Source organism: Astatotilapia calliptera, chromosome 19 (assembly GCF_964374335.1).
Source record: "Astatotilapia calliptera chromosome 19, fAstCal68.1, whole genome shotgun sequence".
NCBI classification, from domain to species: Eukaryota; Metazoa; Chordata; class Actinopteri; order Cichliformes; family Cichlidae; genus Astatotilapia; species Astatotilapia calliptera.
In genome coordinates this window covers 20,502,811-20,521,183 of record NC_137440.1, presented here as the reverse complement: position 1 = coordinate 20,521,183, position 18,373 = coordinate 20,502,811, and the positions used below count along the sequence as shown (strand labels likewise).

At 40.1% G+C, this 18,373-nt stretch overlaps 2 protein-coding genes across 8 annotated transcripts; one reads left to right on the top strand and one right to left on the bottom strand.

The window, feature by feature from the left end:
* Positions 1-1,201: 1,201 nt before the first annotated feature.
* afg1la (AFG1 like ATPase a) lies at positions 1,202-11,918 on the bottom strand. The gene is made up of 13 exons (XM_026152340.2): positions 11,745-11,918; positions 11,192-11,397; positions 9,446-9,497; positions 9,246-9,347; positions 7,878-8,008; positions 7,685-7,784; positions 5,092-5,150; positions 4,923-5,005; positions 4,751-4,821; positions 4,557-4,657; positions 3,676-3,816; positions 3,476-3,586; positions 1,202-1,802 (listed from the first exon to the last, which is right to left on the bottom strand). Exons 1-13 carry the CDS (start codon positions 11,869-11,871, stop codon positions 1,665-1,667), a joined length of 1,422 nt encoding a protein of 473 aa, XP_026008125.2. The 5' UTR covers positions 11,872-11,918; the 3' UTR covers positions 1,202-1,664.
* On the top strand, positions 11,306-17,650 carry LOC113012255 (sex comb on midleg-like protein 4). 7 transcript variants are annotated; one of them, XM_080293980.1, is made up of 9 exons: positions 11,515-11,587; positions 13,302-13,370; positions 14,229-14,465; positions 14,831-14,960; positions 15,111-15,335; positions 15,486-15,647; positions 15,743-15,961; positions 16,059-16,204; positions 16,291-17,650. In XM_080293980.1, exons 2-9 carry the CDS (start codon positions 13,368-13,370, stop codon positions 16,414-16,416), a joined length of 1,248 nt encoding a protein of 415 aa, XP_080150106.1. In that variant the 5' UTR covers positions 11,515-11,587; positions 13,302-13,367; the 3' UTR covers positions 16,417-17,650. The 7 variants fall into 7 exon arrangements, with proteins under 7 accessions (XP_026008131.1, XP_080150108.1, XP_080150106.1 ...); XM_026152346.2 differs by lacking the exon at positions 13,302-13,370 and having other exon boundaries at positions 11,306-11,587; positions 15,111-15,311; XM_080293982.1 differs by lacking the exon at positions 13,302-13,370 and having other exon boundaries at positions 11,306-11,587.
* Positions 17,651-18,373: the final 723 nt, after the last annotated feature.

The following is an 18,373-nucleotide window of genomic DNA, read 5'->3' as shown; positions in this document are numbered from 1 at the left end:
GTGTGTGATCTTCATATGTTCATGTTGGTTGCCATGTTTACCCGCCTGAGGTATTGGTACTGGCCAGACCAATTAGACGCGAAAACAGCCCTATATATAATCAGTCAACATTAGCTTTAGAAGAAGATAGGTGCTATTTCCTGCTTAGATTATGTAGCTTTTGTTAGAGTTAATTTGGGGCACCAAAAATTAAATTTAGGCCCAAGTTTCACATGTGACAGAGAGCTGTAAATTACTTGCTTCAGGGAACTCAAAATGTTTGCTGGTGGTGTAATGGTTCCATTTTGGCACACTTTGGTCCCTTGTAACAAATGAGCACAATGTACCCATCTTATGATGCTCAGATTATCTCAAACTGGTTTCTTGATCATGACAGTGATGTTCACTGCACTCCCCAGTCACCAGATCTCAATCCAATAGAGCACTTTGGGATGTGATGGAATTGCATATTCATATTATGAATGTGCACCCAAGAAATCAGCAACTGTGTGATTGTATCATGTCAAAATCTCTGAGGGACGTTTCCAGCACCTTGTTTAATTAATGTCACAGGGGGTCCAACCCAGTACTAGCAAGATGCACCGAATAAAGTTGTTTCCAGTATATTTAAACAGAATAACATGACACAATGAAACTGTGTTTGAATGACTCACTGTACAATACTTTTTCATATGAGCATTAAATCTTATCAGGAGTATTGCTATTGCTAACCTCACTGTCACGTTCAAAATGAATCAGTGAAATGCTGATTAAAAAAAGGACATGAGATCTAATTTATGCAGAAAAACTGTGCTTGCATTGGTAACGCTTATGTTTGTACAGGAGATATACTCATGTAGTTTTTTTTTCTTCTCACTTTCACTTCCCACACAGTGCAGTCTTTGTTTCTGTAAGGCTGTGTGCATTATTGTATTTAAATAAACGGAGGATGAATGCAAGCAGAAAGCAGTTAAATATCAGCCTACGCCAACACTGAAACGGTTTCATTTGTGGGGACAGATGTACAAAGCTATTGTGCCATATAAGTAATATTCAGCTGACATGGTTTGCTTTTCTTTTTCCGTCTGGCGAATGAAGACACTGATGAAGAGTCAGATGGTGCCATTCATTCTCTGCAGCATCTGCAAAGCTTTCTGAGATAAACATTTCACATGCACAGGCTAAATAAATCACAACTCGAATAAACACACGGCTGCAAATCTCCAAACCAGTCTGCTGCCATTGTATTTAGATGTGTTAAGATCATATACAATTCATTTCATTTTCAAACCGTAGTGTATCTTAAAATAGATCCAATTAAAATGTCCCTTAAATCTTCATCAAAGTCCTTTTGGATTACTTTTCCAAAAGTCGTCCAGCTGATTTCCCACACATCAAAAAAAAAGTGAAGTTGGACCTCAAAAATGTCACCAAGTTAAAAGCAATAACTCAAAGTTCATCTTATAAATCCTCCTTAAAGTGCAATGTCGCAATAAAATGATTAGATAAGAATAAATACTCTGCACTACAATTGCACACACGCACAGAGATGAGGAGTTCCACTGGGTTTGTGCTGCATAAGATGATGATGATGAGGAGGAGTGTTCAGTTCTGGGCTGTTACAGGCAGCGAGGAGTGCAGGTTAAGGCGCACCAAGTTTGGTAACACTGTTTCCTTTCTAAATGTTACGCCTGTGATTTCATGCTTCTGTCCCCCTCCAGCCAATATTCTTCTGTCTGCATCTCTGTGAGTCGGGACACGGTCCTCTGGAAGGCAAATTTTTCCTCTTCGCCGCTGAAGATGGACAGACTGCTGGCTTCTTCCTGTTAGACATTGGACATGTTACAGTTTACTTACACACGACTTTGGGGCAAAAAAAGCCATTAATCAAATGGTGGCAGTCTAATAAAACGATACAACCTCCTCACTCTCAGATCTTTCATCTTTACATGTTCAGACAGATTATTCTATTTTTACACTCGTTCAGTGTTGTATTTATGGGTTTAATAGTTTCCAAATTAGATGTTCCAAAAGTAAAAATTGGATTTTCATGAAGTGGAAAATAAAATCTGTGGAACCACTAACTTGAATAGATAAATTTTAAGTTAGTATTTCTATTTTGGTAAAAATTATTTCTATGGTAACATGCTTCATCTCTCTTCTGACACAGGAAACAAAACAACCTGTAGTCTTAAATGCTTTTAATTCTTGACTAAGCTACTTAACTTTTACAAACCTAAAGTTAAGTTTGCAAATCTCATAAACCAGCATTTTATTCACAATAGAGCAAACCAACCATATCAAAGGTTTAAACAATGAAAACGTTCAGTGTGAAGAAAAAAAGAACTCATTTTGAATCTGAAGCGACGGCACCATGTTTATCACTGTGTAGCAATCTCTCTTCTTTTAACAACAGTTTGCAAACATCTGGGAACCGAGGAGTCCAGCAGGCTTTTGGGAGAGATATGTTGTCTTATATGCGATGTGAGCCTTTGGTCCTTGTGGGCAAGCATTGTGTTGCTGAAATAGCCGAGACTTTGTTTAGATGGGAGCACATGCTTTTGGGCCCTGAAGATCACAAACATCCAACATTGATACAAAACTGTACCATCAACCCCCAAACGGTCATTGCACATGGCTGCCCCTCCCTCAGCCTGGTTTTTCCTTCCCACTGTCACCAAGGGGGTTCACTTGATTGTTGGGGTTTTCTATGTATTACGGTAGGGTCTTTACTCTATAATATAAAGCGCTTGGTGGCTGCTGTTGTGATTTGGTGCTATAAAAATAAAACTGAATTGAGCTGATTTTTAGCTTCGTCTCTTACACATGGACCTTCAATTTTACATTCAAGGTCATTATTCTGAATTTTTCTACAATTTGTGGGTTTTTTTGCAGATCTCTGCCCATCTTTACTTTTGAGAAACAGCCTTTCTAACACGCACTGTTTATACTCAGTCATGTTACTGACGTGTTGCTAATAAACATAATTAGCTGCAAATGTTCCTTCCAGCGTTCTTTTTAGTATCGCTCACTTTTACAGCCTTTTGTCATCCCCGTGGCAACCTGTTTGAGACATGCTGCTGCCATAAAATTCAACATGAGGTAATAATTTTAAGGAAATAATAAAATGTGTCAGTTTAAACATTTTAAAGTTTTATGTTTTACTGTGAATACGATTTGGGTTTATGAGATTCGCAAATTCTGTTTTAAATGGCCTTTCACACAAAAATGTACACATTAATTTCCACTATTTTATGTTACTAATACACTTCAAGGATGGACTTGTATTTTTTCTAATAAAAAAATGATTTAGGAACAAACTGATACTGGTTAAAATGATTCTTACAGTTTACACAGTATGTGCTGACTTACTTTTAGCTGTGTGCTCTGGGTTTCATTTACTGTCAGCCGCAGGCCACAGAGGCCTTAATCATCTGTGTTTACCACCAAAATTACCCAAATCTGGTTTCTCTGTGGAAACAGAGTCACCGCTTACCCTTTTCAGCCCCAGGTCATCCATCAGGATGTGGCCCTCGTCGTGGCTGTGATCCCCATCTTGTACAAAAATATCCTCCAGCGGGTGATCTGCGAGGATCACCACACGTACCTGAAACGAGACAAATTTAGTGTTAAATTCCCGTGTTTGGTGTTTTAGTGCAGATTTAATGTGCATACAAACAAATGAAGGAATCGTACCTTGTGTTCATAGAGGGCATCCACAAGCGTAATGAGCCGCCTGGCTTGAGTTTTTTTGTTCACGGTCAGCAAAGGAATGTGTCGAATGAAGACTGTGTCAAACAGCCTGGATATCTCTAGGTAGTCACTCGCTCCTAAAGGCTGGAACATTTATATTCAAACATATGTATGAGGTGTCCACAAGCAAGACTTCCCGCACTGGTTTGAGTCATTTTTTCATTTCCATAAGTTTTTCACCAAACTACACTTTGCATAAAATGTTTACTAGAAACTTCAGACTCTGCTGCTTTGTATTAGTCATTTTCTTTCTCTTGAGCATAAGCAGAACCAAAAGCGAGTCAGTCGTTTAAACAGACCCCTTTCATTTCCCATCATTGTGAAGGAAACCAACTAGATTAAAATGCAGGGAGAGGTACATAAAATAAAATACATCTGAATTTATTTGATGTGACGTTAAAGCAATAAAAACTGGTGCAGTAAACATCTGATAACAAGTGTTCGAGGGCTTTGCAGCAGGACTTTGTCATCAGTATGCAGAAAACCAGTCATACTGCAACTCTGAAAACACACACATCTGCACGTTTTTACTAGCAATGGGAAACTAGTAGCTCAAGATTGTGGCGAGTGGTTTGCAAATTTGAAGGAAAAAAACAAAACAAAAAATACTGCACTCTTGTGGTTGAGCATACCATTGATTTCCCTTTTTAATAATAGACTTCTGATACAAAGTCAAAACAAGCCCAATTTGTGCCATAAAATAAAGCAAACTACTTTTTCTCCCATATTAAACCTGTCATACCACATAATCTAAAAATAAAAGATGACAAACAGTAATTATAACATATGATCCATCACACAGTGTGTCTGTAAAAGAGACTCACTCTATCACAAAGCTCCTCAAATGTACAGTCTGCGATGGTCCCGCACGCTTTGTTCAGACGGACTTTTCTGTTGTGGACGTTCAGAACTCTTGGTCGTGTTACTGCAGAAAACATTATGTTCAGCACTTTATATAATGAGCAGGTCATCAGTAAAATGCTGCAGTGACAGAGTGCTATTTTGAAAGCAGACTTACTGTCATTCTGTTTAAAAGCCAGCTCGTCAAACATTTTATCGAGGGTCGTTTCTGCATCAGGTTCACTGGAACTGCAACAGATGTAACAGGGAAACATTAAATAGGAAAAACAGTGCAAATCACACAAAGCAAAATCATCCCCCTGTCTTGTTTTACAGTGAGCATTTCTTACAGGAAGTAGAGTTTTCCAGATGAGGGTCTATTCTGTTTGCGGTAGTCAATCCCAGAGTCCAGGCGAAGAGTATGGCAATATTTCTGCAGGAGGAAAACAAACATTTTACAGATAAATACTGCGATGCCACACGTGGTAGCCTCAGCAGCAGAAGATGACTTCACTTTACCTGCAACACTGCAATAAAAGGCACAAAGTTGACTCTCTGCAGGCCGTTTTTATACAAGTCTGAGGAAACAGAAAGAAAAAAAACCATTGTCACATTTGCTGTTATCTGGCATACATCTAAATGGCTTTCAAAGTGTTATAGCAGACCGATTACGCTTTCTTGTTTTCTGTAATTTGTAGCCTCAAATCACATTTAAGCTTGTAAACGTGGTCAAGATGACCTGATCATGTTCAAACCAAGCGTCAGAATGAAGAAGAGGGGGGACTTAAGCGACTATGAATGTGGTGTGGTTGTTGGTGCCAGATAGGCTAGTCTATTTAAGAAACTGCTGGTCTCCTGGGATGTTCCCACACAATCATCTCTAGGGTTTACAGAGAATGGTCCAAAAAATGAGAAAATATGGCATGCGCAAATTCAGTGGGTGAAAATGCCTCATTGACTCAGAGCTGACTCAGGTCACAGGAAAGTGGCCAGATTGCTTTAATGTGACAGGAAACTCAAATAACCACTTGTTACAATGAAGGTATGGAGAAGAGCATTTCTGAGTGTTTCTATCGCCTCTGAGGAATATTTCCAGCACCTTGTTGGATCTCTACCACGAAGAATTAAAGCAGTTCTTTCCAACCTCATACTACCAAGGTGTACCTAATAAAGTGCCTGGTGGGTGTATACTCTATACTGTTACAATTTAATTCGGATATCGAGGTCACTGGATGTAAAATTAACCCCTGTGGGTTAAAACGCTCTAAGTTTCCAACAGTTTCTTTTTACTCTTGGCTCTCTGTGGTGTCAGTGTGAGCAGATACTCGTAACATCATCGATTCAGGCTCCTAACATTATGGATTTAGCCACAAAACAGCTCAGCCCACTTGCTGTCCAAACCTTGTGCTTGAAAGGGTCAGCCAGTAAGAAGAAAGCTGGCTTAAAAGGAGGGCGAAGTGAGGTAAAATGACTCGTTTTAAACAAATGATGAATGAGTAAGACAAATAACAGTTTGACATAGCATAACTGTTACAAATTTTAAATACAGTGGTCCCTCGTTTGTCGTGGGAGTTACATTCTAAAATTAACCCGCAATCGGTGAAATCCGCAAAGAAGCCAGCTTCATATTTTACAATTATTCTAGATGTTTTAAGGCTGTAAAACCCCTCACTACACACTTTATACACTTTTCTCAGACAGGCATGAAGATTTTCACACTTTTCTCTCTTGTTTAAACACCCTCAAAGTTCAAACCTTCATAGAAAAATAAGTCCAGTATTGTAGAATGAAACCAAAGATCAAACCCTGTTTTCAGGTTCAGAACATGGGAATAGAGCAGCTGCGAGAGAATTCAACATTAATGAATCAGTGGTACGGAAGTGGAGGAAGCAAGAAGGATGAGTTGAGAAAAGTTTGACTTATCTGACTGTTTGGTTTTGCCTAATGTGCCTTATATTCCAAAAAATACGGTAACGTCTACGATGGATAGCATCTTCCTCTGCCTTTTGGGTGCTACCGCAGGCGCCTTTGACGGTGCAAAACGTTTTATCGACATTGTTGTGTTTGTTGGGGAGAAAACTTACAAACATACAGTGCAGCACTTCAGAGTCACACTGCTAGCGATCGAAGATTTATGTAAATTTGACAAGCTGAACGCATTCTGTACTGGACAGGAGACGCAGCACGAGTTTGATTGACAATAATAATAACTTTATTTATAAAGCGCTTTCAAACAAAGTGCTGTACAATTAAAGAGATAAATAAAATAAAAGTGATACATAGCAATACAGGTAAAAGACACAATACAAGTTAAAAACAGTAAACATTTAAAAACTAAAAGCCATAGAATTAAGACATTTAGGATAGGGTGAACAAATGTGTCTTCAACTTAGTTTTAAAAACCTCCACAGAGCATGCCTGCCAAATATCTTGAGGGAGGTTGGTCCACAGAAACAGGGCACGAAAAGAAAAAGCACGCTCTCCAATTGTCTGTTTTCTGGCTCTAGGAACTTTTAAAAAGGCCAGAGTCCTGAGATTGTAGAGCACGGGATGGGACATAAAGGTGTAAAAGGTCGGAGAGGTATGAAGGTGCCAGTCCGTTTAAAGCCTTGTAGGTGAGCAGCAGGACCTTAAAATCTGCTCGAACCTGACAAGGTAGCCAAAGCAGAGATCTAAGAACAGTGGTAATGTGCTCAAATTTCCCAGTTCTTGTTAAAATGCGAGCAGCTGCATTTTGCAATGGTCTACAGCCAATCAGGACGCAGAACACAATGTGCTGTAACAACAACAAAAATAAAAAGCATGCAAAATTGCACAAACAAAAAAAATAAAATCAGTGAAATAGCGAGGCCGCGAAAGGTGAACCGCGTTATAGCGAGGGACCACTGTAACACAATATTTATTATTGCAGTTGTTTTTGTCAAATGATGTATGCACGTTTTCTTTAATATGATGAATAATTTCCTGAATGTGATTATAGCTTATACATTTCTGATTACAATCCCATAGGATTGTGCTTTAAAGGCATTATTTGTTTTTTTATGTAAACCAAAGGAGTTTTAAGCCGTGTTAAGAACACATTTATAATCATATTACACTAGACATTACTTACCTACAGGCGGACGATTAGAAGTAGCCACAACAACAACACCGTTTAGAAACAGATTCTCAAAAAGCTGCTTGAGAATCATGGCGTCTGCAATATCAGTGACCTGAAATGTGGGTAAAGCACAACAACATGATTGTTACATGAGGTTACATGTTATAGAGACTAAATGTTTTTTTACAAGATGATTTAAAAGTACCTGAAACTCATCGAAGCACAACAGACAAGCCTCCTCACTGATTTCCTCTGCAACCGGAGCAATGGGATCATAAGACTTGGCCATTTTTCCTGCTTTCCTTTTTGGCATACTCTGTTTCAGCCGATGAATCCCTGTAGATTGAAAAGATAAATGCAGTTACTGTTAATCGTAAGTCTGTAAGAAGAGACAAATACAGATCCCAGAAAAACCAAGTGGAAAATGCAAACTACCACATTCTTACAATATTATAATATTAAATATTTTATGTATAATAAGCATGCAATAGGGTTAGGGTAACATATAGGGTAACATATATTGTTTTGCACAAGACTCTTTCTCTTCTATATGGCTTTCTGCACAGGATATTGGAAAAAGTTGCCATTATTAAATAATTGTTTCTGCACAACTTTCTCTCACATCGTTGTGCAGGAATTTTGCGCCCTCCTCTTTACAACATACGTTTCGTTCATTGAGGTTTGTGGGGTTTTTTGTTCATTCCCAACCCTCTTAATGTCCCACCACAATATTTCAGTTAGCGTGAGGTCTGGATCATTACAACACTGATTCTTGTCTTCTTCAGCTGTTCTGTTGTAGGTTTCCTGGTGTTCTTGGGATCGCTTGTTCTTGGTCCAGTTTGGACCGAGCTTTAGCTGTTGGACAGATGGCCTCACATTTGACTCTAAAAGGCTTTGTTATAAAGATGAATTCACGGTCAGCTCAATGAGCACAGTGCCCAGGTCCTGTGGCTGCAAAGCAAGCCCAAATAATCACCCCTCCACCGCTGTGTTTACAGTTGTTATGAGGTGTTTGTGCTCATATGCTGAGTTAAATTTGCTACTTACCCTCTTAATTGCTATGGAAGCAGTAAGGCTGTACTTAGAGTCCTCTTAAATCTTTCGTTTCACATGACTGTATGTGAAGTACTGCTTAAACTGGAGGAAATACTACAGTATTTCAAAGGTAAATGTTTTGAATCTCCACAAATCAAATCACAGAGAAATAAATTTAAAAAACAAAACTGTGTCTCATGCTAGAGCTTTTACCATTAGTGACAAGTGGATTTTCGTAAATACACAAAAATCCTTACACAGCTACGTTTAAGTGGCAGGAGTGGCACGATATATCCAAATGGATTATGTACTGATGTAGAAAAAAATATATATTTGCAATCTTCTTTAACGGCACAGATACAAGAGACTTGATTTATCTGGAACAAAACTCCAGTATTTCTTTTTGCCAATAAAACAAACACACCTTATCTTCCCCCACATGTTCACTAGAAGCAGAGAAAGTCCAAAGTTGCATTGATAAACACAGCTCACCCCCCCTTTTTCTCTTAAATGCAGCTTAACTAACAACTGTACTCACTTTTATGCACGTCTAACATAAAACCATGGAAATGAACCCTCTTTTTGTTCTCAGTCTCCACATATGAATAAAACATGTCCATGACCATCGTTTTCCCCGTGCCTGAAACAAACGAACAAAACAAAAAGATCTTCTGAGTTTGGAAAAAATCTTAATTTCATTACATTGAGATATGCAATTCTGTGAGTTCCATGGCTTACCAACATCACCGTAGATGTAGTAACCTTTGGGAGGCTTTGGTTTTGTGAAAAACTAAAAGATGCAGAGACAAGTAAAAATGAGCAAAAATCATCATTATAAACTAATATAGACAAATAGATGGCAAATTATTTAGGAATCTTTCACTAATTCCTTTTTTTAAAGTGTGATCTGAACAAAGCATGCCCAACACAAAGGCTTTTTTTTTGAAGGAATCACACCCAGTAAGAGCGCAAGTTATGTCAACAAAGCCTACAGCTGATGAGACTGAGTGAGAAGATAAGAGAAACACTGTAGAGTCAAATTTTAAAAAGGCATGCTGCTGAAATTATCAGCAAAGAAGATAAAGCATGAAAGAGAGCCGCTCTTACGTTCCTCAGATTTATGTCACACAGTGGTAACCTAACGAATGTGAAAAACAGAGCACAGGCAGGGTGGAGTGTGTTGACAGGATGGACAAGCTGGACTAGAAAGAGTACATCAGAGGGGCAGCTCAGGTTGAGCAGTTTGGAGACAAAGTTAGAGAGGAGAGGCTGAGATATTTTGGACATTTGCAGAGGAGGGACAGTGGATATATGGGATGAAGGATGTTGAATATGGAGTTTTAAGGCAGGGGGAAAAGAGGATGACCACAGAAAAGATTCATGGATGCAGAGGGTTGGTGTGACAGAAGAAGATACTAGGAGCAGGGTGAGATTTAGGCAGATGATCTGCTCTGGCAACCTCTAACTGGAGGAGCAACAGAAGAAGATGAAGACAAAGTAGTAAACTGAAAAACCACGTTTCACAAGTCATCATTAACACTGGACTTTCTGTGTTAATGTTTTTGAATGTGAAACGGTCACATGTAGAGCAGCACAGTGGTGTAACTGTTAGCACTGTTGTACCCTGGGGCCTTTTCAGTTTAATGCATAGTTATTTATATTGCACCAAATCAAAAGAGCAGTCACCTCAAGGCACATATTACATAGTAAGACACAGTTTTCATGTGCTCAAACATGCTTCTCTCCGGGTACACCAGTGTCAAGTGGGACTGGCTCCAGTGCCTGAATTGAATAAGCAGAAAATGGATGGATGGATGGACAGGAAATAGGGAAAATATATCAAATTTATGGTAGGTAACATGGCCAAAGGGACCCCTGTATATATAATCCATCCATCCTCTTTCACTTATCCAATTCAGGGTTGTGGCCAACCCCAGCTGCCATAGTTGAGCACAGGGCTAACACATGTGAGCTACCACTCACATGCACACCTATGAACAATTTAGAATTACTGGTTAACCTAACCCCGCTAGGAAGCCGAAGTACCCAGAGAAAAGATACACAGACACGGGGAGAACATGCAAACCCCACACAGAAACGCTCTGGCAAGATGGTGGATTCAAAGCCAGGACCTTCTTGCTGTGAGGCAACAGTGCTAACCCTCCCTCCACTACAGCCACCTACCTGAGTACCTTAGGTCTGAATACCTAAGTATCCTTATGCAAGATGCCCCATTCATTGGAGTGTGAATGCTACACAATAACAGCATTTTATTACTCCAAAACCTTTGTGATACTCTGTGATGCAAAAACACTTCATAATTTGGATAATGACTAAGTTAAAGGCTGAGTAAAGTTGGACAAATGTAAAGATTAATCTCTAATATTGCCAACATTGTAAACCACGTTGCTCTGCACTAATATTCACTTAATATTATTATATTAATAATAATAACAACATAAGTTGGGGCATGCTTCTACCTACCCTGGAGAAGACAGATGTCGGGGTGTTGCTGTATCCTCTCAGAGTTTTGTGCAGCTCGTCCAGTTTCTGCATCACCGCTTTCTGGTGCTCATCCTCCCGCAGCGTCCCATCTCTGATCAGCCCGGTGTAGTGATCCAGGGGGCCGCTGAAGCCGGCGGCGCTAACACCGCTCTCCTCCTCCGCCTGCCGGACTTTCACAGAGTAGCCTTAAAAACCGTAACAACACGCACGTTACCGATAAGTTAGCTCTCCGCAAAGCTTTTAGACCACTACGACAACGATTTTTGGGTGATTCGGACAGTAACGATAACGTTGCTCTGGTGGGCGAATAGGAAGAATTAGCGGGTAACGACTCTGACAGCTCAAAGGGCAGGAAAAACCGACAAGCATAACAAGGTAAGTTTGAACAAAACCTCAAAAATATGCATTATGCCAGGTTAACGTGGAAAAGCGTACACTAACTAATTATGTTAAGTAAAAGTAGGACAAGGTTATGATTAGAGCCGCGGACGGTTACTTTAAACAGTCTAAACTGACTGAAAACAAACCTCACCTCTTCTGTGGAACTCGCTGAGAGATTTCAGCAGCTTTCCGGAGGAATGTTGCTCTTTAAAAAGAAGCCTTAAGCCCAAAGAAGCTGAGGGTGACATCTTCATAGACAGCGGTACGCGCGCCGCCATCTTGGATTCAAATTCTGTCAATCAAACTTTATTAGCAATGACATTTTCAGTCGTTTTTCGGCCAACAGGAGGCGACAATTCACCATGCCAGATTATTTAACAGCACCTAATCTATCTAATCTTATCTAATCTAATCTAATCTAATCTAAATGTGCTATTGCATCCTAAAAATACATTTTCAAAGGCTATATTATTATTGCGTGTTGCCACTTCATAATGTTATACACTTAATACATCTCTGGGGTTTCGGCTAGTAGTCAGGCAAAAGAAGACCTCTAAAAGCATCACTTTCAGCTCTGGGAAATTGTGTGTTGTTCGGTATAATTACTTAATTTAAAAATGTATTGCTAGATAATTTCTTGAATAATTAAAAAAAACTAATTTGCCTAAATCTCACGCTGCACGCACACCTGATTTGTCCTCTGTGACTGTAATATCAAGTGCAGCAGTATCATTGACTTCACTGTATGACTGTAGGGGGTAAATTAATGCCAGATATAGTCTTTCTTCGCCCACCCGGAGTAAAAAAAAAAGGGAAAAAAAGCGTTTATTCAAATTAATGAGTAATACATTTGAAACACAAAATGATAAAACATGCGATCTTCACAGCAAAAATCCACATGGAATTCTTCATATTTTCACAGTAAGATTTTAATGTTAACATGATTATTTTGGACAGCAGCTATTTATTTTATTCACTGTAACATATCACAAAAAAATTTCCTGCAGCTCCAGCAGCTCCCTGGTGTTGTTTTTACAAACAGAAAGCCCAAATATATTCAGCGTGCTCTCATGCATAACAAAGAAAAGCCCTGATTCCTCTCATCTGGAAAGCTCGAAGCAGGAATTTTTAAAACATTTTTTTATAATCTGGGTCATTTTTACTTAAGAACATGACTAAGATGATCATTTTGATAGACGTTATAGGTTGATGAATTTATCAACAATTCACCAAAGATCTAAATATAATTTAAGTATAAACCATTTAAAAGCTCACAATAACGCTGAAACAAAAACAAAAAAAGAAAAAAAGAATCGTGTTAAAAATAAATAAATAAATAACAGATATTTAATTTTTATATCAACTGACAGATGCAAATCTGTCTTGGGTCTAATTGTGCCTCCGAAGCACTGAGCCTGAGTTGCAGACAAAACATGGCAGACAACTGTCAGGGCTTACAGGCTTGTTGCCATGACAACAGAGGAGCACTTCTCCCTCTCTCTCCGTCTCTCTGTCTCTTTAATGCACACACACACTGTCACTCGCTCTCTGTCTGTCTCTGTTGTACACACACACACACACACACACACACACACACACACACACACACACACACAAACACACACACACACACACAAGCACACAGACATATATACAGTATTACAGTGGAATCCGCCTTGCTCTGAGATCTGTGCTCTGCTACTGGTAGCAGAAGAAAATATAGGAACCACAGCACGGAGCGTAGGGATACTCCACATCTTCACATCTGCTTTGGATGGTGAGTGCCTGCTAACCGGTTATTGTTTGTTTACATGCTGCATCCTTTCACAAATCTCTTCAAAATACATTTGGAGGCATTGCAAATGGCTTCTTTCCGGTTAGTTGTGCTGCTGCTGGGGGGGTGGGGGGGGGTATTTCTTTTATTTAGTAGCTGCTTCTTGTTTCCTTTCTCTTATTTTAAGAATAGGCTGGAAGCTGTCATGATAATGGTAATTCATAGCTGGGTAGCCATGGTGAAGTCAATTTCCCCCCCTCCCTCTGCCACTGCTGAATGCATTAGTCTAATGAGATGTCTGCAGCCTGTGTGCCCAGGAGCAGCAGCACAGCAGCAGCAGCAGCAGCAGCAGCAGCGGTGTGTTAACCAAAGGGAGACTAAGGGGGGCAAAAAAGCAAGATGGCTTTTCCTGCACTGCATGGGATTTAACTTTGTAGTTGCCTTTAGGCTCCTGGGACTTAAAACAAAAGGTTGTGGGCTTTCACAATAGAAGATAGCAGGTAATAGTCACCCCTCCCTCTCTCAGGTTTATTAGTGTGTTACGAGTGCAGGATGGAGGTGCTGTTTCCACCACGGCACATGCATGGCTGCCTTTGTGTGTTGTTTGATTATTATGGTGCTCAGCCGAATGCTGTTTCTCTCAGCACATTGCTCGGCTGAGTTTTCTGCAGGCTCCTAGTGTTTGGATGTTACTGTTGGTACACCTTTGCCAATTGCGTCTGCTTCCTCTGAATTCATGCTAATGCTGCACTCTAGTATGCAGCGGCTACAGAGGAGTATTGATGTGCAACTAAAGTGCATGTTTTCAATGCGTTGCCCTTGCCCTTGTTTGAGCTCACTCATTGTTTCCTTTGTGTCCAGCTACAAATGAGCGTACCTGCAGTGACGGCACAGAAATCAGACGGCAACAACGGTGAGATGCAATCAGCTGCAGTGGCTCCCTCCTTCATTCCCAGCCAGGCGGGGAAGATACCGGGCAGGAAGAGAGGGAGACCTCCGCTCCGCAATGTCGCCAAGATGGATTTTCCTAATCGCTACCCTGAATCGCTCCCTCCACTCAAAGTGCCCAAGAAGAGGGGGAGAAAGCCGGGCTTCAAGGTCAGCCAGATGGGAAAGGGGAAGGGGGGCTGGTGGATGAGTTGTAGTGTGTGTGGGTGCAGTGTGTTTAAAAATACATGTGTATACAGACAGGGAGACTCCATGCCCTTCAGATTTTGTGGGATCCCAGCATAAACAGAGTTGGAGTTAACATCTGTGAGGCTTTGTTCTGTTGTGTTATGGAATTATTTTTTAGCCTAAAGAGGACATTATTATCAGCACATTTGTTTTCTTTTCATACAGGCCAAAGCATGAAAACTACAGTGTTAAACAATCCTAACCCTCCCTGCATGATTTAGTGTGCATAAATAAATGATATTTCCAAAACAGACATAGCAATACAAAACCCCCTTCTTCCTCTCCAGCTCAAACCCAGGATGGTGATGACACCACTGGCTATTTCTCCACCCAGCAGCACCCCAGAGCCCGATATGAGCTCCATTCCTCAGGATGCTGCCACCATCCCCCACTCTGCCACGCCCCAGGTGCTCACAGGTAAAATACAATACGCTGTTAATCCCACTTAAGAAGCTTTAAAGTGCTTCTCTGTTAGCTTAAAGACAAAAAAGCATATGATCTCTTTTTTCCCCTTATGTTTTTCTGCTATTTCTCCTTTCCTTCATTTTCCTCATTTGTGTTTTCCAGTCTGTATCTACATCAACAAGCAGGCGAACACTGGGCCCAACCTGGACAGGAAGAAGATCCAACAGCTTCCCGATCACTTTGGGCCCGACAGACCCTCTGTGGTGCTTCAGCAGGCCGTTCAGGGCTGCATTGACAGTGCTTTCCAGCAGAAAACGGTGTTCACTCTCCTCACGCAAGGCTACGGAGGAGAAAAAATATCAGGTGTTGTACAAAGACCCCCTTCAGGTGTTGTTATCTGTTTGTTTAATAGCTTCTTTAGCACACTCCCTAAGGTGTTACTGGGAGAGAAAAAAATATTAAAGGTTTCATTGTCTGACTTATAAGAAACTTTTGTCTAAGCTGCATTTCAAGTGGTCTTCTGTTTTGCTCTTCCAGCCACATTTGATGGGAAGCAGCATCTTCTGAGCCTCCCCGTGGTGAACAGCATCGACTATGTGCTTCGTTTTCTGAAGAAGCTCTGTCGCAGCTTGCACTGTGAAAACCTTTTCAGTGATCAGCCCATTACACAGCACAGCGGTGGCTCCTACCAGTCAGATGGTACTTCCAAATTAAGTTCTTGAACTAATATAAACAAATACTTTGAATCTGTGGGGGATTTTTATCACTAACAGAAGTCTCCATCATTTCTTTAGCTGAAACATCAATGGCTGATGACTACCATTTAGACCAGTCAGATGGCAAACGCTACTCCGTTGACCCTGGCGATTCCGCTTTCAGCTCCATAAGTTCGTCCTACTCACCAAAGTCCACCTACGGGTTTCGCTCTTCACAGCAGTTCTCTAATGGCTCAGCCTCCATGTGCAGGCAGTCATCCACCAGCCCAAACGCGTTCCCGGAGAGCAACAGGACAGGTATGACACCATCAAGAGATAAATCAAGCATTGATGCGGCCTTTATTTTTCTGAGATACAAAAGTAACTCTCCATCTTTCATTTGTTCTTTCTTGAGGTTATAATGTGTCTTCAGAATCGCAGGAGTCCAAGGCTCCGCCCAATAAAGACCCATCCACCTGGTCTGTGGAAGATGTTGTATGGTTCATCAGGGATGCAGATCCCCAGGCTCTAGGTCCTCACGCAGATGTCTTTAGGAAACATGTAAGTGTTATGCTGCTGATTTACCTGGCTAGACTAAACCTCAGGTCCTCACTGAGTTTCACACCATCTTCCTCTGCCTTTCACAGGAGATAGATGGAAATGCTTTGTTACTCTTAAAGAGCGACATGATCATGAAGTACCTCGGACTCAAGCTGGGGCCGGCCTTGAAGCTTTGCTACCACATCGACAAGCTTAAGCAGACTAAGTTCTGAAAACTGACTACAGTTTGTTAACCTCTTAAATCCAGCAGGATATTTGAGGAAGGTCACATCTGGGGAAGGCAGGTCTGTTAGCCAATGGGAAGAAAGTAGAGTCATGAGGTGTGCCACTTCATTTAGAGTTCCCGGAAGTCAGGTGCATCTGTTCCTTATCTGCCCCAAAAGTACAAAAGCAAATCAGTTATATGAACTACTGAATAACTATATTGTTTCAGTCTTTCATTTATCTCTATCATAAAGGTATTTGTTGGTAACTTTAGCACTTTAACATTAGCAAGGTCACATCACAAGACCATATCCATCTAAATTCTGTACATGTTAGGTTAACTAGTATCACAGATTAGTTTGGTTCTTACATCGTAAAAATCTGCACATATTGATTTTTTCTTTAAAGTTTCTATATCAAACATGATAATGAGCATCATTTAATAAACTTATTATTCATTTGGAGTTATTTTTATGGTCACCATATTCAGCTCAACTTAAATCTTTTAACTCCAGTTTTGGTCTCCACCACCTCCTAAAATGCTAGATGCTCCTTTTTTGTTCACTGTTGGGCTCCTAATTCTGACTGTCAGCCCTTTAGTGCTGAGCAGATGAAGTATAAATGGGTTGTTGAGAGACTCTTCACTCAAATCTGTAGTGGCAAAAAATGACGGTATGAAAAGAAGAAGCTACTTTCAGCTACTCCCTTATTCACAAAGGGTCTCCACGTGTTTGTTTTTTTACACCAGATTCCCTTCCTGACATCCTAAGGCACCTAAGGGATTTGTGTCTCCTTCCAGGATTAAACTGGGGATCTTTAAGTTGTTAGGTGACTGCGTAAACCACTGGACTATGCTATGAGATTGACCCAAAATAGCCAGACAACTAAACAATAAGCAAACACCGTGTAACGGTAAATAAAGCCAAGAGGAGCTGACGATTCAGTCGCTGCATCCATTGTGCACTACAGCCAACCACCTCATACTGATTATAAAACACGCGGGGGCAGAGAGACTCGAACATTTTGACTTTGAACTGGTGCACCTCAGACCTGGACAGCTTACTCCCTCATTGGCTTACAGAGCAGAAATTTTGCTAAGTTTCCCAGAGCTACGATTCATCCCTTCCTCTTGTCTTGTGTCTGGCATAAAGTTTGATCTAAACCCATCATATTGTGGAATACATCCTTCATACGCATTATATAACATATTTGTAATCATTAAAATCTCTTTTGTCTCACAAACCTTCATTGGCAGAACATCTGTCTGCTGCAGATTATATATACAGTATATCCGTCATCAGACAAACAATGTATAACAGAAAACACTTTATACCTTAAGAAAGTCTCATTTTGTCAAATGTCACTATCAGATCTCGTTTTCTCGTTTACCAAGCTGAAAAAACATATCCACGAGTGTATTTAAAAAAAACGGTGCATTAAAGACTACGTCGCTTTTTGATTGAGAGATTTAGAAAATCATTTTTGATACTATTTTTTCACATTACTGTATGACGAAAAAGTAATGTTCCCATTGAATTTGCCTTTCTTTTTTAATTATAATTTTCATATTAAAAACAGTACAGCCTAACAAAAACAGAACAATAGCCTACACAGAAGGACAGCAGCTCTCTTGTACATACACATATAAAGAAAAGCGAGAGCTTTGTGAACGTGATATATTAATGTTTTAATATGCAAGATTGTTACACGCCGCCTATCTCCATAGCCTCTTTATGTACAGTCATAAGAACATTTTTTTTAAATTATATGTTTCTATGTTTTTATTGAGCATCAGTGTTAATACACAAGTTGTCAGAACACACGAAACACTTAAATGTTATACTGAGAAAACCCAAAAGGCCATGTAAATGGGTATATAAGATAATATTGCTTTTGTATACCACTTTTGGTGTACAGTATGCATCCTTTTTTAATCAATTAACCTTTGTAAGTGAATGCTGCTGT

What these genes read in the sequence shown, in the direction of transcription:
- afg1la (XM_026152340.2), bottom strand. Translation starts at nt 11,871, where the DNA reads ATGGCGGCGCGCGTACCGCTGTCTATGAAGATGTCACCCTCAGCTTCT. An exon ending in CGACATCTGTCTTCTCCAGG is followed by an intron (nt 9,498 to 11,191) that starts GTAGGTAGAAGC and finishes TGCATCTTTTAG; the next exon opens with TTTTTCACAAAACCAAAGCC. An exon ending in ATGACCTGGGGCTGAAAAGG is followed by an intron (nt 1,803 to 3,475) that starts GTAAGCGGTGAC and finishes AATGTCTAACAG; the next exon opens with GAAGAAGCCAGCAGTCTGTC.
- LOC113012255 (XM_080293980.1), top strand. An exon ending in GGAGAAAGCCGGGCTTCAAG is followed by an intron (nt 14,466 to 14,830) that starts GTCAGCCAGATG and finishes CTTCCTCTCCAG; the next exon opens with CTCAAACCCAGGATGGTGAT. An exon ending in CACGCCCCAGGTGCTCACAG is followed by an intron (nt 14,961 to 15,110) that starts GTAAAATACAAT and finishes TGTGTTTTCCAG; the next exon opens with TCTGTATCTACATCAACAAG.